Here is a 24,599-nt window from a genome sequence, read left to right as displayed (position 1 = left end):
ACTGAAGAGCCCCAGTGCATTCCTGAATGCCTCTGGCACAGGTGATGTCAGAGAGTGGACAGATGAAAATGGTTCATGAGACTGTCCTGGAAAGAAAACAAAGCAGCACTTGCCTGTGCAGGGGGCAGTTATTCTGCTGCTGAGAGAGAGCCTTTACAGCTTACCTGATTTTTGTGTGTGCACATATGATACCCAAAATAGAGTCCTGCGTGCAGCCGTGGGGTTTTACACCTACTGGATCTCCTGTGATTTCCAAATCATACATGGCTGTGTATGGGTTAATATTTTAAGTAAATTACCTACCAGCTCAGACTAAGATCTAATATAAACTGCAAAATTGCTAGTAACAAAGGTTCAATAGATCAACTTTTCTCCTTGGTGACATCTTTACAACCCACCGCTTGAACATTTTCCTTTAACTGGGTGTAGGTGGCTGTGTAATTGGAACCTTCTGTTGATGAAATGAAGGGAGGCATCTAGTTTAGTGCCCCTTTCTTTAACCCAACAATGCCAGCACAGCTGACAGGAATGGAAAAAGAAGGCATGAAAGGTAGCAGACAGGCTTTAAATACTCCAGTGAAGCAGATCTGGAGAAAAAGAAGCCAGACTGCAATCACTGCAGTGGCTGTTAACATCAAGAGCAACCTGATGACTCCTGGGCTCCTCTGGTCCCCACTAAAGAAGAGTTTTGCCTAATAGTCACCTTCTATACCTGTCGTTACAAAGGAAGGAAAGGGAAAATACCACTTTGAACATCACAACAGTTATGTTGCTTACGAATTATTGACTGGCATTTTTATTTATTGTGAAATGCTCAGGACATTAGAAAATAATCCCTAGTTACTAGAATAATTACAACTGGCCTTGCAAAGTGCTGCATCTCTTGGCCCTCTGGTTTAATTTTCCTTGTAAGACATCTTGTCTCGCACTGCAGGATATGGCTTCTCTAACGCCGACAGGAGCAGCAGCGCTTGTGAGGCTTTGCTGGGGGCTGTGGCTGAGCCGCCGTTCTTGCAGTTGGAGGCATAAGCAGAGAAATAGTTCATCCTGTAAAGCTCCGCTCGGCTCTTGCAGCAACCGAGCTTGCTCATCAGCAGAAAGAAATCCCTTCGAAATGCTTTGGTGAAAATTGCGTAGAGAAATGGGTTTGCGCAGGAGTTGACGGGGTAAAATAAGACCAGCAGGATCTTGGAGTTGGTCACTGTGATGAGAGGAACTTTAAAGGCAGCAGATATGGCAAAGAAGGAGATGGGGGCCATGCAGGTAAAGTCCGTGAATATCAGTATTGCCATTCTCTTGGCCACTTTGGTATCTTTATTGGCAGCTACCAGCTCTGGGTTCTGAACAGCGATGTAAATCTTAATGTAGCAAGCGCAAATGACAATGAAGGCAACAACATTCAGCACCAAGATCAGCAGTATGTAGGCTTGGGAAAGACCCGTCTCAATATCCATGGGCAAACAAATGCTGACCTTCATGTAACTGCTGACCCCTAAGAGAGGCAGCACCGCTATCAAAATGGAGAATATCCAGCCGCCGAGCATGATGGGCACGGCGTGCCGCAGCCGCAGCTTCCGATCCAGCTGCATGGCGTAGGTGATGGTGTGCCACCGTTCCACGGTGATCACCGTGAGCGTGTACACCGACAGCTCGCTGGCAAACACCGTGAAGAAGCCGGCGGTGCTGCAGCCGCTGCCCGTCTGCCAGTCTATGGCGTGGTTGTAGTACTGACCGCTCGTCTGGGCGTCCACAGAGGCGATGAGCAGCAGGTAAAGTCCCATGCAGAAGTCGGCGAAGGAGAGGTTGCACATGAGGAAGCGAGGAACAGTGAGCTTATAATGGCTGGTCATGAGAACGAGGAGGACGGTGAAGTTGCCGGCAATGGCAAGGATGTTTATGAACCAGATCAGGACCCTGAGAAAGCTGTATCCCAGGATGTCCTCGCAGGGATTAAATGCATCTGGTTCTGGAGTGCACGTGAATACTTTCGGCTGGCAAAAGTCATACTCAAAGTCAAAGCCGGTCATTTCGCTGTCATCGAAAATGGCTGAGTAGCTGTAAGGAGAGTTTTCTTCATCTGTGAAGGAATGTATGTTCTTTCCTGCTGACCACAGCAATGTGTTGTTAGAATCGTATCTGTAACCATCAAAAAAACACAACCCCCCCGAACAGAAGTGAATTATTTGTTTCATGCTGCTCGCAGTCTTTTCTAAAATACAACAGATAACAGTTGTTTTAAAACAGCGACTTCCTGCACGTGTTTCTACAGAGTGTTTACAAATAATGAAGCCTTGTAAGGATGCTTTGTGTTTGGGTAGCAGCCTTGGAGAGCAGCAGAGGTCACAGTCATACCCATGGGAATGCTTTCTTATACAACTCACTTATTTGTAAGTACTTTATTGTGATTGCTTTGTAAGTGAGCCATCGTTCTCATGCTGTCAGTTGACTGTAGTCCAAGCTACAGTTACACTTGAATTGATGGATTACAGGTTTGAAGCACATAGGTTTATCAGACAGTTATAGAAGCCACACTAAAATAACCTAAGATAACTGTGTGCAGTTACCTCCCTTAGGAAAGGCACTTAGCAAATGAATTCTTGACACTATGTATGACTTGAGAAGTGCTGAGGAATTTGATATTTGCAGTATTATAAAGGAAGGAGTAGAAGTGCATGGTTAACTAAATAATTTTGATGGCTAGGAGTTTATTAAATCTAGACTGGACCCAGTGCCTAATTATAAACGTTTTAGGTGTTTAAAATAGACCTCCTTAACCTCTGGGTCATCAAGAGTGTGGTGATAAGGCCACCAAAGAAGAAATACTTTAAACGAAACACAGTCTTTTATGGCACTTCCCTGCCATAAAAGGTACCTATTTCACAACTTCCCAATCATCCTGACTGTGAGTGTTTGGTGGGCAAACACTCAGCAGTGTGAGACATGGAAAGCATCTCTGAGGGACAACTCTAGAGAAAACTGGTAGCTTTGGGATAACTTAAATACATGCTTAAGCTTCCACATCTACTGAAGCATGTACATTAAATGATAGTTCTGGAGCAGGGTCTTAACTGGCAAATGAAGCAGAGCTGCTTTTCAGCTATTCCTGTTGAGCAAATAACCTCCAAATCTTGTCATCCTAACTCTTCATATATGAAAAACTGGCCAATGTCTTGCAATTAATTGCCTTGTTTAAACTGGAAGAGTAGGGAATACATTTGATTCTATTTATTAATAAAAAATGATTGTGATTTTCTGAGAGGTAGTGTAAACATGCTGCCAGGAGCAAGCAGCTTTTTTTTTTTTTAATAAGATGAATTTAGGACTTTCAGATGATTTCTGCTGTGGTTCTGCAGCCATTCAGACCATGAACCATGGTCTTACTTCTATCTGCTTAATATAATGTCTGCTCAGAGAATTGCTGGGATTGGGATTTACCAAAGCAAAAAGCTTCAGGACCCAATAGGCTGGGCAGATTATTTAATGCACAGGAGGAATGCAACAGAATTGCCATTCCAAAGCAAACAGATAGATAAAACCAAATGGCAAGTGTAGGAGGCCTCACCAACCAGCAAACAAGATAATGTCCAACGAAGTCATTACTCCAATGAATCAATCACATTTCAGCTGTATTTAGCCATTGAAATTTTGTGATCATAACCTTGTTTTTTCTAGACTTTACAATGCTTTGACGCCACATCAGGGCTGCTGGGAAGTCCCAAGGTCTCCCATTTAGCTGTAGAGGGGTGAATAATAGCAAATCCTTAAACTTTTCCCTTGAATACTGGGTTAGAGCCTGTGTAATCCAGCATGGTCAACACCACAGTTTTGATATTAGCTCTTCTCATTGTCACACTGAATACACTCAGACAAAACTCTTATGATATGAAAAGACATGTTTAGACCGAGTAAACCACTGGCATGGGGTCATCACACTTCTAACTCAGGGACTCTATTTCTACCATGGAAAACTACTGATACACAGACTTCTAATTATCCTTTCTATAGGCAAAAATAAAAATATTAACAGTAGCAGCTCTTCTTTGAATCACACTAACAACTGCAATTATCTCAGGGCATGGAAAGTCTCCATGTAGGCCATTAACTTTTTAAAATATTTAATAACTGTTTTGAAAGCCTTTCAGGAATTCAGAAGAGAAACTGAAGTGAGTAAAGCTCATGACATCATGAAGGGTTTTTTTTTCCCTTTTCTTTTGAGCATCAAAATCACAAATCTTGGTTTAATGATAGTAAAATTACCACTGCGCAACTTGTAAGGGTGACTGAATTGGCAGCCAAAGACATGCTGTTTGAGAAAAACTCATGAACAGCAGCAGGGGGAACTCTGTATTTGCTACTTCCAGCATCTGTATGCAGAGAGGTACTCACAGTATTTCGTTAGTTGGTTTCCTCATGGTGTTTTCACACTCTTTGGAGAAGTTGTCAAAAATGGAAAGCAATGAATTTTGTCTGCAAGAAGGATGAAAAGAAAGTTAAGTTTCAAGCTGAATTTTGGCCAAAATCCTGTCTTCTCTGCAAGTGATCTTCACAGATATGTAAGGCAAGCTAGAGTTTGGCCTCATGGCAGCACGAACATTCACACAGATATCTGGAAGCAGAAAAGAGAAGGCTTTAAATACTGTGACAATAGGCAGGACCAAATGGAGGGCTGTAAGGATGGTCTTGCAGCTTGTTTATTGTTTATGATGTATTCTTTTATAGTGAAATAACTCAAGCTGAAATTAAAAGGTATGTTTTGAAATATTGTATTGAAGTGGGCCAGATTCTCCACCAGTATGAATGGTAGTAGTCACACTGGCTTTTAGAGAAGTGACTGTTAACAGCTGCTGGGAAACTGGCCTGATACAGAATCACACAGAATCACAGAATGGGTCAAGTTGGAAGGGACCACAGTGACTCTCCCGGTCGAACCTCCCTGCTCAAGCAGGGTCATCCTAGAGCACATGGCACAGGACTGCATGCAGACGGTTCTTGAATCCTGTGCATCAGTTTCTGCCTGTTGCCTCTTGTTCTATTGCTCACCACCATTGGGAAGAGCCTGGCTCCATCCTCTTGACATCCTCCCTTCAGATACTTATAGACATTGAGAGGGTTGCCTCTGAGCTGTCTCTTCTTTAGGCTGAACAGGCCCAGCTCCCTCAGCCTTTCCTGGTAACAGAGATGTCCTTAATCATCTTTTTCACCCTCTGCTGGACCCACTCCAGGAGCTCCATTGTCCCCCTTGTACTGAAGAGCCCAGAACTGGACACAGCACTCCAGATGCACCTCACTAGGGCTGAGTAAAGGGGCAGGATCACCCGCCTTGACCTGCTGGCAATGCTTTTCCTAATGCATCCCAGGATCCCATTGGCCTCCTTGGACACAAGGACACACTGCTGGCTCATAGACAGCCTGTTGTCCATCAGAACCCCCAGGTCCTTCTCTGCAGAGCTGCTTTCCAGTAGGTCAGCCCCAAGCCCATACTGGTGCATGGAGTTATTCTTCCCCAGGTGAATACTCTATTTTAAAAACTGTCTGGGATCTGGATGTAGACTTTAATGTTTGAAGTAAAGCAGTTTGAAAAGAACAAATTGAAAGATGACGTATTTGGCAAAATCTCTGATTTTTGGGCTTTGAAAGTGTGGACCAGGTACTCTATCAGCATGAATGGAAATGGCTTTGTCTCACCTCACTGCTGCAACAGCAGTAGAAAGAACCAGCAAAAACACTAAGCTCATTTGTGTACTCTTAAGAGAATCAGACACCTGGAAACTTATAGGAAGTTTTATGTATAATGAGAGAAATAAGATACCAATCTAAGCCCCTACGTGGTGGTTATAACAACAGGATGGCAAAAGAAATGATTTTTTTCTTTTAATTTCTTGAAGATAGGGTGCACCTGCTTCCTCCCCTCCCCCTGCCACATTTAAGCAAGTATAAGAAAGTCTAGGGAACTGAATGCTACCTTCCACCTCCCTTACATGGCTCAGGGAATAAGTGCACCACAATTGAACCTCACAAATCTAAAAAATATTTAGTCTGAGGACTTTATTCTCCTATCTCGTCACCATATTTCACCGATTAGAGAGTGCAGTCTATAGGTGCTATATATATACTTTTGGGACATGGGGAGTAAAAACTGGTGGGTTGACTGTATGTAGAGTACACAGCAACAGAAGGAGGTAGAAACAGGCTGCAGCTCTGTGACCATGATTATACAAAACCACACAGATTCTTCCCTGTGTAACCTGGCAAGGTCCTGGGAGGTCTCAGTCTCCATTGTCTTCTGTTGTCATCAATAGATGACAAGGAAAAACAGACAGAGATTCTTTGTAGTACCTGGTCATATAGGTGATAACAGCCTCTTGCTTGTACAGGGTTTTTCCAGCAGGCAGTGCTGTGCAGACAGGTAATGCATTAGCACTGCTCTGAACCCTGCTGATGCCACAGGTAGGGGAGCAGTCATTTCCTGATGTGCATGGAGTTTCCCCGCCCCACTTCACTAAGAAAGCAGTCACTTAATATAAGAAAGTGACTTTCTGTAGCACCCCTGTTCTTACAGAGCATGGCCATGTTGCAAAATCAGGTACCCGAAAATTCATCAGAAATGTAGTTTTCTTTATCAGAACACTTTTTTTTCTCTCTGTCCCAGAGTTGCTTCTGCATTTATTCCACTCAGAGTCTTGATCTGGGACTGAATCAGAGTTCAGTAGCAATGGAAACCCTTGACAGTAGAATCTTTGCTCTATTCTTGCAGAATCTAGGACCCCTTAGTAAAATGAGGTAGGCAGAACAAGCATAGCATCACCCCTAATTTTAGCCTAAAGAATTGTATTCTACTCTGCCCTTGCAAGACAGTCCTGAAGTGAAGTCATGCAAGTGACACAGATCAGGCTGCTCACAACTGAATGCTCAGTATGTTTTTTCTGTAGCCTTCATTTGAGACAGATGAGAAATAAGGCATCCTCACAGCTCAAACTAAATTGATTTGGGGTTGCTTTGGCTGCCTAAAGCCAACAGAGGGTTGGTTTCTTTGAAATATAAATGCTGAAAAATGAGCTCCAGTTTTCTCAGATTGGCTGTTTCAAATTAGCTGATGCAAAGCTCTCTCTGGGTCATGATTTCCAATTGTGGGGAGAACTATACTGTCTAGTATTTGAAATGATTTGAACTAAACCAAGTAATATCTTTCTGTAGACTTGTGTCAGGCCCTAATTTTGGTGGGTAATTGAAAGCCTGCCTTTTCTACTATGTCATCATATCACCTGTATTAATTAAGCTACATAGCTAAAGGCTACAGGGTTTCTTTTTTTTTTAAGGCAACATACTGTTGATGAAGATCTACCTTCTGCATGCCAGTAGGCTTTTTAATTGAGATACCAAGAAAAATATTTAAGCTTTAAGCAAACTTAGAATAATGTTCCTGCTGGCAGATCCAGGACACAGGATGGGATCCACTTCTGCTCTAAAATAAATGGACATCATTTTCCTGGCTTTAGCAGAGATCTGTTGTTTCATGCAAGGCCTTGCTACACACCACAGCTTTGCTGCCACTGGAATAAAGATAATCAAACCTTGTGAGCTAAATAAAGAAGAATTGGCATTTTGGAGCTTCTGAAGTACCGCAGTACAATAATGTGCTATTCGGACTTACTTTTCTGTCCTCAGATTTCGAAAAGCACAGCAGTGGCTGGGATATGTTAGAACAGCTTCCAGGAGACTGCTGAATTTATCCAGTGGTGGCAGCCTCTTTAACGAGTAAGATGATGTTGCATTTAAGACTTGAATGGCCTCAAGCCCGTAACTAGGCAGGGTCTCCAGCGCTGTTGAAGAAATATCCCTGTGGAACAAAGAGAGCATTCTCTTTTCTTTTCACACCGATAAAAATGCCACCAAAGCACCAAAGGACAGTAGGCAACAGCAACTCAGCTTTTCACAAAGGTCTAAATCTACAAAGCCACTTCAGCACCTGATACCCAGTTCAGAAACACGGTCGGTGAAACTACAGAGCAGTGGGGTAAGAGTATGCCTGTGGCTCAGGAGCCCCCAGCGAGGCAAGGAGCTCACTTTCTCCTGGAAAAACTGAAGCCCACCGCTCCAGGTGCTGTGCCCTGACCTCTCTCTTGAAATTCACTGTGCATGGAGTGAGGGATGGCTCTTTAAGCCACACAGGGAGAGAAGAAAGTGGGAAAACGTGACTCTCCAGCCAGCTAACAGGTAGGATGCTCTCTTGCCTCTCTGCTTGGCTCTGAAGGGCTGCTCTAGGTGTTTTAATTAAACAACTACCAGTTAAAGCCCCAAAAGAATCCATCATTCTTGCCAACACAAACTTAAGCAGCTTGGCTTAGAGTAACTTCTTTGTGTGAGGAAAGGCCATCAACAGGACTAAGGATTTTCAGAGTCAGGCCATTAAACAAGGGAAAAAAAGGCTACAGTTGTGAAAATGATATTAGTAATGCTGTGTACTGTAAAGTACCAATGAAAGGAACAAAAAAGGCACGTGCAGCACAGAGTGCTATTTACAGTACAACATGCTGTGTTTTACTACATGGAGTTACAGCCAGTGCAGCCCTCCAATAAGTACTTGATTAATAAATCATGAAGATGATAATAATGTGTTTTATTCAGCACAACCTTATAGCATGCAATCAGCTAGTTCACTTTTATAACTAAATTCTAAAATAATGTATTGTAAAAAATATCCATGCTACCAAAGAACAAGTTAGCTTGCAATGTTAGAATATAAGACACAGGAAAAGGATCACGAGGATCTGACACAAATAAAGCAAAGCCCAAAATATCTAAGAGGTGGAGGTCAATCCCAACACTAGAACTGGCTGATAGGTGTCTGTCACAGTGCAAACTGAGCCTTTTGCTACCCTGTAATTTCATGGCATCTTATTGACATGTTTTCACTTCATAAACAGAGGGTAAGAGGTCAAATCTCTTTCCAGACTCAAAGCTTGTGTTTGTTGTGATGACACAGCCCGTGTGGCACAGCACAGTTCCCATGGGATACTCAGGTAACAGAGTGGATACTTACAGGACATCTGGCCCTGTGGCCCCTCTCAAAGCATCGTTGTGTATCCGCCTGAGGTTCTTATTGTCCTTCAGAATTCTGTGGATTCAAGCATGAACTCTCTTTACATCTGTTTTTTAAAATATCCCTTTTTTCGTTTCCTTCTCACACCTATTTCAATTCCTTCTCCCATCACACAGGTGGTTTTTGCAATACCTGGCTGGGGAGTACTTGTAATTCCCATGTGACCTCTCCCTCTGCTGATGCCATCAGATTGTTACCATCTACAGTTAAACCTGATAAATTCCAAATTTTCCTCACTTAAAGTAGGGACGACCAGGCTGGTTCTTTCATTGTGGTGGCAGTGTACAAAAATGCAGCAAAAGTTTTGCCCAAACCAAGAGGCTAGTCCCAGAGCATGTGAAGGGATTTAAAAACTATTGATGTTTCCAGACATAAACTGTAGGTTCCTCAGTTTTGGCTATGGTTTCAAGTTTTCCACTGTTACTGCTAAATTTCAGAATGTATGAAATTTTATTAAAAATGATGAGCTTTTCTCATAAAAACTGCTATACTCTAAGGGATGGTGTTTCAGACAAAGCAGTAAGAGCTGCAGGATTAACACCAAAAGATGTATTTTTCTCATGAGTATTGGGAAATACAAGACACAGCCAGTTAAGCTGAAGGAAGAACCTTTGGCTGTGTTTGAATTATTATTTACTGAACTATTTATTACTGAGGAGGGAAAACATACTCACAGTTGATTCAGCTTTGTCCCATTGAAGGCATGGCTGTGGATATCTTCAAATCCATTTTTATACAATTTGCTGGGGATTAAAAAAAGTGTGTAAGGAAAAAGGATTTGGTAAAGGCGAGATTATGGTATGTATTGCAAGTTTCAAACCTTAATGCTGCATTCATTTTAATGTTTAGAGGGTTTGCTTATAAAGAACAAAGGTAACTATAGCACAGCTTACACTGACTCTAAGAAAGTTGCAGTTTAAATTCCCTAAGCACCTTCCTGTTTAGCTGCTGAAGAGAACTTCTGCTGATGTTCAGATCCTCCCCCCTCTGAGGGGTTTGTCTGTGCCTACCTGCAGCTGAGATCCAGAAATAAGACATTACTCCAGGTAAGCTGTTTCTGGCACACAGACAACAACCTGGAGACAGAAGACCTGGATTTTGTGGTATCAGCAAGTGCAAATCCAGGGCTAGAAAAGTGTCAGGTGGAAAGCAACTCTAAAGCCTGGAGGGTGCTGCTGGATTTTAGATCCTCTGTGGACACACAAATCTTCCAGCAGCCCAAGAGGCAGCTTTGTAGAGAGGCAGGGGCAAGTTGTGCATCATCCAGCAGTCAGTGAGTTACCAGCTTCTCCAAAGTGCTGCTGCCAGGCTTGATTTGTGCAGTGGAAACCTTGCTGTCCCCTGCACTGCACAGGGACCCTTGATGCCTTTCTTTGTTCTTGATTCCCCACCCTGGGGCCAGATACCTAAAGGCTGGGCTCTGCTACACCTGAAGTCCAGCTCTTTTTTTCCTTCACTGGGAGATCTAACCTATGGGTCTATCAATATGCATTTGTGATATTAAGTTCATGTTTCCAATACAAATTCAATATAGTCACTTGTATATAAATATTTTTTATTTAAGTCATAATAGAAAACTTGGCACAGTTTATAAATTAAACAACATTTCTGTTATTGTTTTTCCACCTGCTTTTGGGAGAGCACAAAGTGGGCCTATGGAGCCTGCTCCCAAGAATAACTGAAGTGTGTGGAGCACCTGGCTACATTTGATAGGAGAAGGCACCTAAGCACATTGCTGAAATTAGTGATTCCCTTAAAAGCCACAACAGTATGTAGGATCGATTTCCCCATCCACATGAAACATTAACTATTGAAAAGGCTAATTTAGCTATTTGTAGTGCAAAGTATTACTGCAGGCTGACTTTATACCTTCATAGATTACTTGTGTTTCACCAGACCATGCTGTAACAAGAGGAATTACTTCAGCTAATTACAGCTAACTGCATGGGGTGGAGTTAACATGTAGCTCTACAATTAGGAAACCGCTGCTAAGATAATTCTTTTCTTCTTCTGATGAGCTCCCTATCACAAAAGGATGGGAGAAAAAAAATGATTGTTGGCTCTTCCCTGACTTAGACTCACTCCCACTTAACACACTTTAGCGTTACAGTAAAAACTTTAAGCACCTTTCTCCATCTCTTTTATGTTCATTTTCTTGCACCATTACCAGAATCATAATTTTGCTGAAGTTATTTTGAGAACTTGTTGGGAGGAAAGAGGGTCATAAGATAAAATGATGCACTAATCTAAGCAATTTCTCCTCTTTAGCATTGTGTAGGAGCAGCATTCAGTCACATTTATGCCCACTTCCTCTATTGGTTTCAGAAGGTATTGGTCAATACATAAAATCTGTGTTGAAATTACTGTCATGCTGACACATCAGCTTGATGAAGAACCCGGTCCTCCAACTGCAGTTCTTGCTGGTGTGCACAGCTCATTTACAGGTGCAAATATTCATGGAATTTTGTACAGGGCTTTTGGTACGTGTTTGTCTCAAGGCAAAGCTCCCATTTTGGATGTGTACTGCAGTCTGGACCACAAAGGTGCTTTACAGGGCTCCACACTGGTGTTTGTGGTTACAGCATGAAGTAGATGGCCTGCTGCTGCCCTCTATTGCTCAGCAGGTCCTTCCTCAGGAGACCCAAATTTTGGCCACATCCCAAAAAAGAGGCTCAGTCTGTGATTTTTTTCCTATTTCAACAGTACTTTATGGAAGTTTTTGTGAGGACAAGGGCACTGTGAAATTCATACATGGTTTGTGCTGTGCTGGGAGAGGACATCTCACCTTGGCTTTCCGCTGCTTTCTGTGTTCCTCAAGTGGGGAGGAGCATCAAACCCACCCATCTCACAAGTAGCTGTAGCAATGGTTGGCTAAAAGGAAAGTCTTGGGTGTGGAGAGTTATAGGAATCAATGTAAGCCGAGTCAAAAAAATCAGGGTAAGAAGCAGTATCAGTACTTTGAACCAATTTTTTTTTCTCTCTCTGTCCCTCTTCTTCAGAGGGATCCCTGCAGCTGAAGCTCAGCAGTATTAAATCAGCTCTCTCAGTCTGCCCGGCCCCTGAAAACACTATTTCATGAAACTGCACCCCTGAGGGAAAAAGAGAGACTTTGGCCTCCAGTGCAGCTTTTGGAGTTTATATCCTGTTGACGGTATTTTTAAAAGCAACATTGCATCAAAGATGAAGATTTAGATCCCTTGTTCTATTTTCTTTCCTATGTGAAGTTATCTTCTGCATAAAACTCCATTCTTCAGCTTGAAGAAGACCTCTGTGTTTCTTAAGCATTTCAAATTTAACTCACGATAGAGATACATATTTTATGGGGCTTAATGTCAAAATTTCTACGAAGTCAACTTGCTTTTCTCAAGAGAAGTGTTATCCTCGCAGAAGGAACTGGAGCTAGGATTATTTTACTCACAGTGTCAGTGATTCATTGTTCATCCCCTGGAAAGCATTTTGTGGTATAACTGTCATACGCAAATTATCACAGAGCTCCCTTTGGAAGAAAGAAAAAGAGGTATTTTTGTCAGCAATCCAGGAAGAAGATGGAAAAGACTCACAGCTGGGCTAGGTTGTGTCTCTACTTACAAAATAAAATGAGCTTCCAATGAGAAGATCTGTGTCAGGTCTGGAAATTGTCTTATTCCAGTGTTACAAATGCTCCTAGAGAAAAGCATAATTCCTGTTTATAGGAGAAAATATTACCAGAGTGGATGCAACAAGAAGCTGACCTAGTAGGTTTGAGTTTAACAGTGCATTAAAAGGTGACAAATATGATAATTTTGAATTAGGTTTCAAATGTGTTAGTAAGACTTACAAAAATTAAGTTTTGTAGAATTGTCAAGCAGTGCCCTGGAGAAGCACTTTCTCTCTACATTAAGCACGAGAAACAGATTTTAGTTACCCCTTTTGTATAGTGCCCTGTCAGTCTGAAAGCTTTATTCTAGAAATAAGCACTTACCAGAACTACTTTGCAGACTTCTGTTTTGTCCATCACTGCCCTGCCCTGCCCTGGCTTACTTTATTTTCTTGCCTATTGAAAGACATCACTATTGGTTAACTATACATTAAAGCTATTGTAAATGATGTATGTACTTCTAGTATACTATAATGCATGAAAAGCTTCTTTCTTCCTTACAGTCCTTTAAGTGATTTTTCTGCTTCAGAGAAAAGAATAAATAAAGCAAAGAGCAAAGGAATACAACTCTTTCTTACAAGTATTTTAGCCTTGAAAGATTTCTGAATGCTCCGTGCTCAATGTGCAGCAGATTTTTCGTGTTCAGGATCAATCTGTAATAAGGGAAAAATATTTCAGTGCTATAATCATAGATTTGGGAGGGTACCGAATTTTGCTTGTGATTTGCTTTCTCAGAAAACAGTCTGCAAATATGCTACTGGGTGCATTTTGAAGCACTGTTGGTAGTAAAAATGGCCCATAATTGTCAGGCAGTCAAAAAAAGACAGTGCCTGAATTCTTGCAGTTCATTGAGCTGAGATGATCTGGTTTGGATATCCTGGTCACTGGTGGAAGTGGACCATGGACTTCCTTAGAGCAGTTGTTCATAGTACCAGGTGCCTCCATGGATCTGTAGAAATGGGGAGCTGGAGAGAAATGTGTGGGAAATTCCGTTTGCCAGTGGCCGCTCAAAACCCAGGCAGATCTCTTTATCAAGGAGCACTTTCTGCACCCACATTATCTGGTAAATCTATGTTTGCCTAAAGTCCAGTAACTATAGTTCAACTCCCTCCTTATGCATGACTTACAAAATTCAAAGGTTTTACTATATGAAATGTCAAGAAAATTTGGAAGTTCAAGAATGCCATTGAACCCACCTACCCAGAGCACTCATTGAATTTTGACTTGAGTGCAGCTTGGGACATCAAGCCCTTGCAATGTGAGGCTTGTAGAACATTCGAGTCAAACAGGTTTTCCTGTGAGCCTCCTGAAGCTCTTTTATGGTCTTCCTTAGCTTTTTGGTTTTGGAAGGCAGGCATATGGCAAACTATCCATAAACTGTAGGTGAACACATGGGGTCAAATCTTTTATTCCTTCCCTAAACCCACCATTGATTCTAGTGGAAGTTGGACCCAATCAGAGGTGGACAAATATGTATCTCTTTCTTATGTGAGTAACTGGCTTCAGGGACGTTCACATACAAGATTAAAAAAAAAAAAAAAAAGAGATGGATTTGTCCTCAGTTGCACAATTTTAAGCCACTCACTGGTCATGCTGTGCGAAAAAGGCAGTAATGAGATATTGAATCAGATTTATAGTTTCCAATTTCACTAAATATTTCAGAGCATTCTCCTAGTCATTGCTTTTAACTCTCTCTCTCATATGCCTGTGCTATGCAGGTCAAGTTTAAAATCAGTACATGTTCTGTTTGAGTAATATTTTAGTGCTCAAAAGAAGAGCTATGCATACTAAGCAGCTGAATTTAAATACTGTAGGGCTTTGAAAACTGCATCTTCAAAAAGAAAGATTTTTCTCATCTGTTGCCATCTCGAATTGTTTCCCTGCTTAGAAAGCTTGACAATGCCAGCAGAAGTAGACATAGAGCTGTGCTCCTGTCATCGAGCTCACTGAAAGCAGAGGGATTTTCTGGGCATGGATGTCTTTGCATGCATTAGATCTCCAAGGCCAGGCCTTACAGAGCGCTCCCTATTTTATATGGTACCTTGGAGAGAAATGTTTCTCATCATAGATCTCAACTAAAGCCAACCAAAGTAATAGAGACAGATTTGGTCCAAGAATACTTCTCTGCAGACTGTTTACTCCTTGATGATCCTAAACCATGATATGGATGCCTTTTTTTAACTGATGCTTACATTTCAGACAAGGTAGGAAGGCTGTCAAATGCACTCGCTTCTATTCTCTCCAGGGAGTCGCTCTGAGAGATTTCACTACAATGAAAACGGGAGACACAAAGCAACATATTAACAGAAAAGCCACCAGCAATGGGCTTTCCACTCTATTTGCTTTTTTTATACACAGTTGCTCAACCCCTCTTGTTTGGCAGCAGTGCCTCCACTCAGACATGGTGGGAGCCCATGCCAGTGGGGTTTGAGACAGACCAACATTTTGCTGCCTTGGCAAAAGGGAATGCCAACCCTTTGGAATAAGTGTCTCTGTAACAGCCAATCTCCATTTTCTCAGTAAATTGTAGGTGAGGTAGAGACTAAGGGCCAGAACTAATGTAAATAGAGTGAGCCCAAGCCTGTGAGCCTTTTGGTCCTGCTTAGTGAATTTATTTCCATGGGTAGGGACATAGATAATGTTCACGGTGCTCACATATGCTATTACCAAGTCAGAATTATGGTCATCTAATCCACAGATGTAGAAATGCACAAATATGGATTCAGCACATTTTATGAATAATTTTTGGATTTGAATGCCATTTTCATTATGTGCATGCAAACTGAAAGGAAGTGGCTCTTTTTCATCATTACAGCGACCAACATAACTGTTTTTGTCGGCACTCTTGGATTTTGATGTACAGATGCTCCTATTCCCCATGTGTACTCAAGAATAACCAATACTGAACATAGAGAAAAACAATCCACTTACTAAATGCTTGTTAAATGTCTGTTAGATTAAGATTTGTGGAGCTATGCAAAATTGAGCCTGAAAGTAAGTAGTATATATTGATGCATATAAATGGGAAAGATCTTCAAAACAGTGTTTTTCTGGACAGAATTGACTAGAAGGGCACACAAAGTAAACCTAAGATTATACACTGTCAAGAAAAAATATTTTCTGAACAACTGGAATGCATCTACAAAATCAGTCAGTTCTAAGAGTTAGCTTATTTCAATTACAATTATGAGAAAACAAGTTCTTTTGCTGTTGATATAAAACTCCTTTGATCAGAATGAGTTCTGTATTTCACTTGTAGGGGCAAAGGAGGATGCACACTAGAAATCATATAGTAAATATGTACGTATTTCTTACAGAAATATTAATGATTTTTTTCATCATCAAATTCAGTGAGAATGTTATTTTTGGTATTGCACTAGTTACTTATAAATGAAAGATGGAAGTAGAATAAGTGGCTTGCTGGGCATCTGGTCCTCAAGACTCACAGGCTGAGAGGGAGCAGTGCCTGCTCACAGAACTTGAAGAACTCGGGTTTGGGGTCTGAAACTTGTGTCTTCTGTGAGATCCCCCCATCTGCCACTGGTTTTCCATTTACATATATTGGAATGACTTATGGCAGTGAGAATAATTTATCATCTCATTTGCAGAGGGTGATGTACTGCCAAATAGATGATTTAGAGGTTTGTAATTTAAAAATATGCATTCTAAAAAGCAATACTAATTCAATACTCAATTCAATAAAATTATGAAGTGTTCTATAGATTTACTTCATAAAAAATACATTGATTTCTATGCTGTTCATTTGGACAGATTCATTAAAGGGACACAAAGAAATCAAATTAAATTTTCTTTGTGGAAGGGAAAGTGTCAATGAACAAGCCATTCTCTGAGGAGAATAGGACATGCATACATTTTGGGAAAGTTTAGCCTCAAGTCATACAGGTAGGAGAAATTTTGTAGGTTTAATTTGGTCTCCTGTGTGAAAATGGTAAAGTTCTCATTAATCATTCAGATGCAAGTGGATGCAACAATACAGTGCCACTGGATTCTACTATGACACTGTATTGCAGGGGAATACATGCAGCAGAGAAGTATAAAAAGTGCACCTTGAAAAGAAAGCAGCAGCATTGGTGCTGCTACCTAAGTTCCGGGGGAGGTAATTTCCCTGTTCTTCATTGCATTGGTGTGTCATCAACTTTGTTCTTTAGAGGCCATTCAATGAAGACAAAATAAAAAATAATAAATAAGGGAGTCTCAAACATGCCATCTTTCAGCTGGGTTAAGAACAGAAAAAGGGGCAAGAGGGGTAACACGAGCCTTATGTCTGAGTTCTTGATGTTAAATAGGTACAAAGCCAAGGGTCGGGAAGCAACAGAGACCCAGAGTGTGAAATTACAGCACTTGCAAACTGAAAGATCAAAGAAAAAGTGCAGTTCTACTGATGCTCTGCCAAGCTTATCTTTCACTGCAAAATGCCAAAGAAGTATCTTATTTGGGTATTATATAATGCCAAAGCTATCATTGCAGTGGTAATATTTGATGATAGAAATCTATTCCCCCTGCTAATCAAAAGCTCCTCTCACCCTTATTAAGCTGTATCCAGTTCTCTCCGACAAGATTAATATTTCATTATGTGATCTGTTAAACAATTGTAAAAAATCCCACCTTTTCAAAGGACCTTTTATATAACATTTATAAGAAATAAACGCTATGTTTATCCTTCCCCAGTGGGGGGTTTTTTTTCATCAATGGTATGTTTTAGTCACACGTTTTCATATTATTATAAAAGAACCTTGTTTAGGATAGGGGTTTACGACAGAATTTTTAGCAAGAAATTAAGGAAAAGCCTACGGAAAATATTGACAACTTACATGATGAAGGCATCTCTAAGTCCTTCAAAGGCGTGTGATGGGATTACTTTCACAGGGAGATGGGTAAAGGATCTGAGAAAAAGAAGAGACGGAGGAAAGGATTGTAAGGCATGGGGTTTCCTTGTTTATAGATTGTACCATTAGGGTAGGGAGAAAACCAATAAAGCATAATGCCACTTCATTTTTCCTGCAGTTCTCTTTACCTCTGGGGCCGGATCCATTTGTCATTGATCTCGGTTAAATGGAATTCAAAGGATATTGGGTCAGTTCCTCAACAGCATAAATTTGAGACTAATCACCATCAAATCAATAATAATCATAACCTACTAAGGAAATTTATAACCTGATGAAAATGGGTTGCTACATTCACAGTCAAAGGAAGCAATAGGCTATTTAAGGTTAGATCCTCAGAAGTGGGTTTCATGTAAAGTTTTCTCTATAAAACAGTATCTTTGCATTTGCTGGACCATGTTCTCTGCCCAGCAGTATCTCTGTAATGTTGCAGCATGGCATCCTGAATTCTCTGGCGAAGCTCTGGCTGTGTACAAGGTGAAGAAGAGCTCCAAATGAGGCATGATACAGTGTATTTTTTTATTTTTTTAATAAATTGCGTCAGTGTGGTTAGTTAATTCAAAGCAAGTGAATACTTTTCTTTTTAATTTTTAGTTACTCTGACTAGGAAGTTAATAATGATGTGGGAGGCAGATTTGCATTTTACCACCCTAGTCCACATCTGAACCACAGTACTTTTACCAGCCAATTTATCTAGCAATGACCACACTTTCCCTGATAATTGCCATAGGAAAATATTTAACATATTTCAAGACGTTATCTCGGTGCAAACAGATAATTGCTCCATTTTGCATTATAATTACAAATATCTAGTCAGAGACATTTGTTTCCCATCCTTAAAAATCCCCCACAAGGCTTTTTGACTGAAATGTTTCTGTGCTATTCATATAATGTGCTTTTTTGGTTGTTCTTGTCATAATTCTTTATATGAAGACATATGTTTATGTTGATCAATGTTTATGTTAAATGTTTATAGTTTTATATATGTATGTATGTATGTATTTTTTTTTATGTACATATATGTCATACCCACACATTATAATAGCAGGCTGTCACACTCACATATGTCTGGGGGTTACAAATCTAGATGCACTAATGAGCCTGGCAGTCACTTCCCACCTATGTTCCAAACAGTCTGTATGATTTCAGGCAAATAATTTAGTTCCCTTGCACCTTGTCTTCTTGTCAGTAAACTGGGAATAACAATGCTTCCCTACCTAAAAGGAGTGTTGTAAGGATATATATGTTTTTCACACTATTGTGATTGGGTCTAGATTGATGCTGGCATGTTTGGTTGGGTGTGAGATTTGGTTAAATCAGAAATGAAACTGTCATGCAGCTTGAAGAAGGTATTTTTCCGTGAGGGGAGAGACAGGTAGAGATAACCTGCAGTAGGGCTTGACACTGAGCTGAAAGGAAAAGCACTTCAGGAAGAAGTAAAAAGTAGAAGCTGAGAAATTCCTGCTCTATAACCCTGGCAGCAAGAACCTCTCATAACTGCTCCATCAGCTCAGGCTCCTTGGAAAACAAAGCACACCTTTTGTGAAACTCCTTGCAAACGTATTATCATTTAAAAAAGAAATAGAAATGTGACTGTAAGTGCAAAAAATAAAACCAAGTCTCGGCTTTTAATTATATCAGCCCATGAGCCTCCTACCTCCCTGTGATGTGCTGGTGAGCAGTTGACAGTGCATGGCTTGGGAGTGACCTGCTTCCCCAGAGTGCCAGTCCCCCCTCCCTGCCAGCAGAAAACCTCTGGCAACAGTGATCTGAGCTTAGCCACCTCAGCTATGTGGTTTAATTTAAGTGGGATGACCCAGACCTTTTAATATGTAATGTAGTTAAACTGCATGATGGCACTTAATCTGTTCTGTATTTCAACTTCACTGGTTTTCATTTTTTAATTCTTGTGATTTCACCTTGATAGCTGAAACTATCTGCATTGACATTACCTCATCCCATTAAGCATCTCAGAGAGCAGTAAGAGCTCTTTAGAAAATATTCATGGGCAGTCTATCCCAAGGAAGCAGTGGCATAAAACCACTCTTGTAAATTTTTTGCTTCTGGGATATAGCAGAGGCAACTTGATCCAACCTGACAACAATTTTTATCTGCTAAAAGATAAGCCTCTGTTCCTGTGCTACCACATAGGCTCAAGCTCCAAGAGAAGCTTTCGAGAGCCCTAGATGCCCCAAAAGCTCAGGACTATTTCCAGTCCTGTTGAGGAGGAATCAAAGCCCAAGCCCACTCATACCACTGGAGGAAATCTCTGTGTTACAAAACTGGCCTTTTGGAAAAAGTGTTTAGTTGAACTGACAATAAATAATAATAAAAATAATTAAAAAACCCCATAAGCCCAATAGCAATAGGTATGAGTGACTTATTGTAGCTGGGTTGGCTGCTATATTTTAGTGTCTCTATTTTATAGGATTACTTGTATTTTTAATGCTCGAAAGGTGAATGCATAGGGCAGACTCTTGTTGGCAAGCATTTTATTTTGTGGTGACCTCAGACTTAACTTGGGAGGATTGTGAACACTGATTGAAACCACAGCTGGAAATGCACTGTTTTCCAAGGATTTTCATCAGCTTCTGGGGGGCAGTGTAAAGGGTTGGTATTGATTTTTAAAGCCCTGTATATTGGGCATTACCTACCTGAAATGCGAACTATGATGGTGGATACATCACACAACCACCCAAAGAGTACCTTCTATGAGGTGATGATGGGTGACACAATATCTCTCGTGAAAGACACTTTGGCCCTGAAACTGAATTCTTTTGACAATCCCAAAGAGCCAAATATGCCCCCAGTGCAGACATGGTAGAACTGCTGAGTTCTTTAGGCTTTTGCTACAAAGTTTTGAATTTGATGCTTCGTAATTTGGTGCCTAATCATGTGCCACTCACCCTACTTCAGAAGCTCTGCATAGAGGGGCACACACAGGCACAGGAAAGTGAACATCACTATGAAATGAAGCTTTTGAAGGGGCAAAAAGGTCTTAGGTATCCAATGCCCATTGCTGTAGAGCTGGAGTTGGGTGCCTTTCCACATAAACTTTGCTTAAAAACCCAGAAGTACATATGAGATTTCAAAAGAAGGAAAATCTTATTTTGTTTCAAAATGTAATGGTGTATTAAAGATTATTTTTCTGCTGAGACTAAGAAGACACATAGCTGCTATAGCCAAAATGGCATACAAAGGTGTCTGAATAATGGAGGTTCTATAGTGTTTGTGTAATGTCCAAATTAAAAACAGGAGCTTGAGAAAAGTATGGTCAATTGAGGACTGTATAAAACAAATAATTCTGCAACCTGACAGAATTCTAATAATTTTGAAAGCCCTTTTCAGCAATAATATGACACGGCAAGAAAAACCTGGGTAAAGAAAAATAGCTGAAATTTCCCTACAGGACATATACTTGGGATATAACAAATTATCAAAAGTACATTTGGAAGCACAGCTCATTACAGCACCAGGGCTTGAATTGCTCAGATATAACTGGAGTTACGTATTGGAGTTTATTTTCTTTACTGACCATACCTTTAAGAAGGACTTTTTCTAAGGCCTGGTTTCTGTGTTACAGTTGCACCAGTGAAAGAACATGGGCACCCCAAGAACTGTGCTGGAACAACCTGCAATAGCATTTTTTCCCAAAATTATTAGTGCACTTGCAAGCACCAAAGTGCACACAGGGACATGTGACTATAAGAGGACAAAATTAATGTTCTCTTGTTTTGTTTCTCATACACAGAGCTGTGCAGGGGGAGAAGAGAGCTAGAAAGACTGGTAAAGTATAGGAAGAGAGGGAGTCAGTACTAACAAAGCTCAAAAAGCTGTATGAATAAGAGAGAGGGGAAGACAACAGCTAAATGGACACTAGCATGAAAATCAAAGGAAGAGATGAAAGGAAAGTAAAAGAGGTTGAATAAGAACTAAAAAAAAGAGCAAGAATACATGTACACCTGTAGGGTTAGTGACTACATTCACCTTTACAGCTTTGTAATTGCATGATGAACATAACCTTTCTGTTAAAAAAAAACCCAAATACAAAGAAATGGATATTTAATAATATAGTTTCAGGTTCAATATAAATCAGGTTGGAAGTAGAAGGAGCTGGGTATGTCTGCGAATGCAGACTGAAAGACAGGGGTTTTTTTACCAAGTGTAAATATTTTCTTTGTAGGAGTATTGAGCAGAATTTTGGTTGAACTGTTTTCTGACTATAAAGTTGTTTTCTACAGCCAGCCTAGTAGCTGGAATTTGTGTACAATCATCACGATTAAACGCGATTTTAAAGGTTGAAAGGAAAAATTCTTCTCTTCTTTTTTATCCATTCCCTAGCCCTGTGGCTCTGGGTGAAACATAACTGGCAGCAGCCATAAACCCATTATCTGTCTTAACCTGATCACTGAGGTTGAGATGTGGTTTCTTCTTGGGGTGGCAGATGGAAAAAGGAGAAATAAAAGAGTAAACCAAAAAAAGAAAATAAAATCATATAAGTTTACAGATTTTGATAACCTCTCAGGGCTGTGACCTGCATTGCCCTAATACACATGTGAAATCCCTGCAAAAACTATCCTCCCTATCTGTTTCTGCTGCTGCAGGCAGTGGATTTGATCGATCCACTGCTGGCTCTGCGTGTGGTACAAATACTGGTGAAGAAAAGTGCTTGTTGTAATAACTATGGAAAGTGTATCCAGCTTCTACTAGGGGCTCTGCTTTCTCTGACACTAAGGTAACACAGGGAAATATGGAGAAAACAAACTCAGGACAGAGATTTTTCTAAAATCTCTGACTTTGGAGGAATGGTTCACATGGCTCTGGATTAACACAAATTAGCTTTTCTTCCTCCTATCAACTCTTGAGCTAGGGAGAAAGGAAAGAGGAGATCAGGGTTAGTATCATCCCTGGGGAATTTCAAGAGCATGTTAAATTTACAAACAAATCAGATGAAAATGGAAAACACAGGCTTTGTTACCAAAAGGGGCACAATAAGAAAACTGCAGCTCAATTAATCCACAGATAACCAATGGATCCTAGAAATGGCAACTGTCCTATCTGCTGTTCCTCTAATCCCATATTTTGATGCCATGATTGTTTAGATCAGTGCTGTAATTGAGCCCATAAACAACAAAACAACACTTGAATACCTACACATATCAATTATTTGGTGTGGTCTATCAGACCATGAGCTTGGAGCATGGTGTGGGAGCAGGGAAAGGGAATGCCCGTGATTCCTTGTTGTTATAACGTAATACTAATTCCCAGAGAGGAATTAGGTAGAAAGGTATGATGGACCACCCTGCAGGGATCCAAACAGCTGTCAAGACCCACAGCAGCTTTTTAACTAACAGAGAGGGAAAAGAAGTTAGTCAATAACTTGTCAATGAGCTGGACCTCAAAAAGAGGCAACGAGCACAGTGAGGAGGATTATCATGCTTCAGTGTAGGCAGGACAATTAATTGCACAAACTTTGGGAGAAGAGGTTGCGAGAAGTCCAACAGATTTGTGAAAGAAAAAACAGACCCCAGAACTGACGGAAGGTTTAAGACCATATCTCAACCTTTTAATCAGATTTCTTAAAAGGTAACCGTGCCACTACAAGGCGCTGATTTTGAAATAGGAAAGGCAGCCACAGCGGGAGAACACAGAAAGCCCTGATACCCGCACCCCTTCCCTCTGTCACTGAGGCCAGCAAAGAGCGGGACATTTTGCCCACCGAGAAGAGGCGCCGAGAGGACGTGCGTCTCCTTCCTAAGGTGGTGGTGGTGGGGGGAACCAAACTCCGCGTCTGGGTTTCGTTTGAAAGTTTGAAAGTTTGAAAACTTCAGCCCCAAGCTCCCCACCCAACCTTCCCCCCCCGCCGCGGGGTGAAGGATGCTCCAAGCATCCCGCACGCCCGGCGGGAAAGGCACCGCTGTCCCTGCCGGTCCCCCCCGCGGGTCCCGCGGTACTTACGCGCGGGCGGGCGCGGGCAGCGCCCCCTGCGGCGGCGTTGGGCAGCGCAGCGCTCCCTGGCTGCAGGCGCAGCGGGATGGGCAGCGCCCGCCCGCCGCCGCGGGCAGCGGGAGCAGCGCCAGCGGGAGCACCGGGAGCAGCAGCAGCAGCAGCGGCGGCGGCGGCAGCAGCAGCGCGGGCACCATGACCAGCCGCCGCTCCCCTCCGCCGCCTCTCTCGCCTCTGCCCGCCCGCAGCCCGCGGGACGCGCCCGCCGCCCCCGCTCTCCTCCCAGCGCCCCCGCCCCGGGGCGGGATCGCTGCCCTCCACCCTCCTTCCACCCCGGCCCCCAGGGCGGCCCGGGGATCGTCCTGCGGTGGCGTGTGCTTACGGGTGAAGTTGGCAGCGAAGCCTACAGGTGGCCGGCAGAAGGTTTCCTTGGATTTTCAGAAGTTCTGGTTCCCGTTCCTACAGGAATGCTCCTCAACGCTCCCCATTCCTAGTGTGAAAGCTGGTGGTGTGGAGCTGTGGGCCCTGGAAACACTCATTCGTCTGGCTCTTAACTGCTTTGAGAGTTTGTGTCTGGGGGAATATGTGTTCCAGCTCCCTTAACGGGGGTAAATGCTTATTGTGCAGATATAGCAGCCTCATTAGAGGATGGAAATGGTTGGGATACAAATGCCCGTGTCAAACGCTCTCTTAAGGTTCCGTGCACCGTCACTGTATTGCTGATGAAGGATTATAATTTGCCTACTGAATGATGAGACAGGCATTTGAGTGTGTAACTTGTTACTTTATGATCAATTACACCCTTTGTGTGAAAGCAGTAATCATATTCTAAAGACTATTTATCTTCACAAAGGTCCATTCATTTTGTAAGGGACTGTTTTCATGTGACTATAATTATTGCTGTTGTTGTTGTTATTATTGTTTGTTACTACAACTATAGCTTCTAGAAGCCATAGTTAGAAATACAGACCTTTTTTATAGTGAGTGATGGAGCCAGCCACCAAAAAAGATA

General features: G+C 41.6%; 1 protein-coding gene across 1 annotated transcript; it reads right to left on the bottom strand.

Annotated features, from left to right (window-relative positions):
• Window positions 1-674: 674 nt before the first annotated feature.
• On the bottom strand, window positions 675-23,784 carry LHCGR (luteinizing hormone/choriogonadotropin receptor). Its single transcript, XM_032681213.1, has 11 exons — window positions 23,600-23,784; window positions 17,570-17,641; window positions 14,930-15,004; window positions 13,316-13,390; window positions 12,689-12,763; window positions 12,519-12,596; window positions 9,775-9,843; window positions 9,041-9,115; window positions 7,652-7,837; window positions 4,387-4,467; window positions 675-2,136 (listed from the first exon to the last, which is right to left on the bottom strand). The coding sequence occupies exons 1-11, from the start codon at window positions 23,782-23,784 to the stop codon at window positions 897-899; spliced, it is 2,211 nt and encodes a 736-aa protein (XP_032537104.1). The 3' UTR covers window positions 675-896.
• Between the last annotated feature and the right edge of the window lie 815 nt (window positions 23,785-24,599).

The sequence above is a fragment of the Chiroxiphia lanceolata genome, chromosome 3, assembly GCF_009829145.1.
Source record: "Chiroxiphia lanceolata isolate bChiLan1 chromosome 3, bChiLan1.pri, whole genome shotgun sequence".
NCBI lineage: Eukaryota > Metazoa > Chordata > Aves > Passeriformes > Pipridae > Chiroxiphia > Chiroxiphia lanceolata.
Note: the sequence above shows the minus strand (reverse complement) of the source record. Positions and strands in the feature narration are given on the sequence as shown.

What these genes read in the sequence shown, in the direction of transcription:
- LHCGR (XM_032681213.1), bottom strand. Translation starts at nt 23,784, where the DNA reads ATGGTGCCCGCGCTGCTGCTGCCGCCGCCGCCGCTGCTGCTGCTGCTG. An exon ending in CGAAATCTGAGGACAGAAAA is followed by an intron (nt 4,468 to 7,651) that starts GTAAGTCCGAAT and finishes TCCTTCTTGCAG; the next exon opens with ACAAAATTCATTGCTTTCCA. An exon ending in AAACCAACTAACGAAATACT is followed by an intron (nt 2,137 to 4,386) that starts GTGAGTACCTCT and finishes TGATGGTTACAG; the next exon opens with ATACGATTCTAACAACACAT.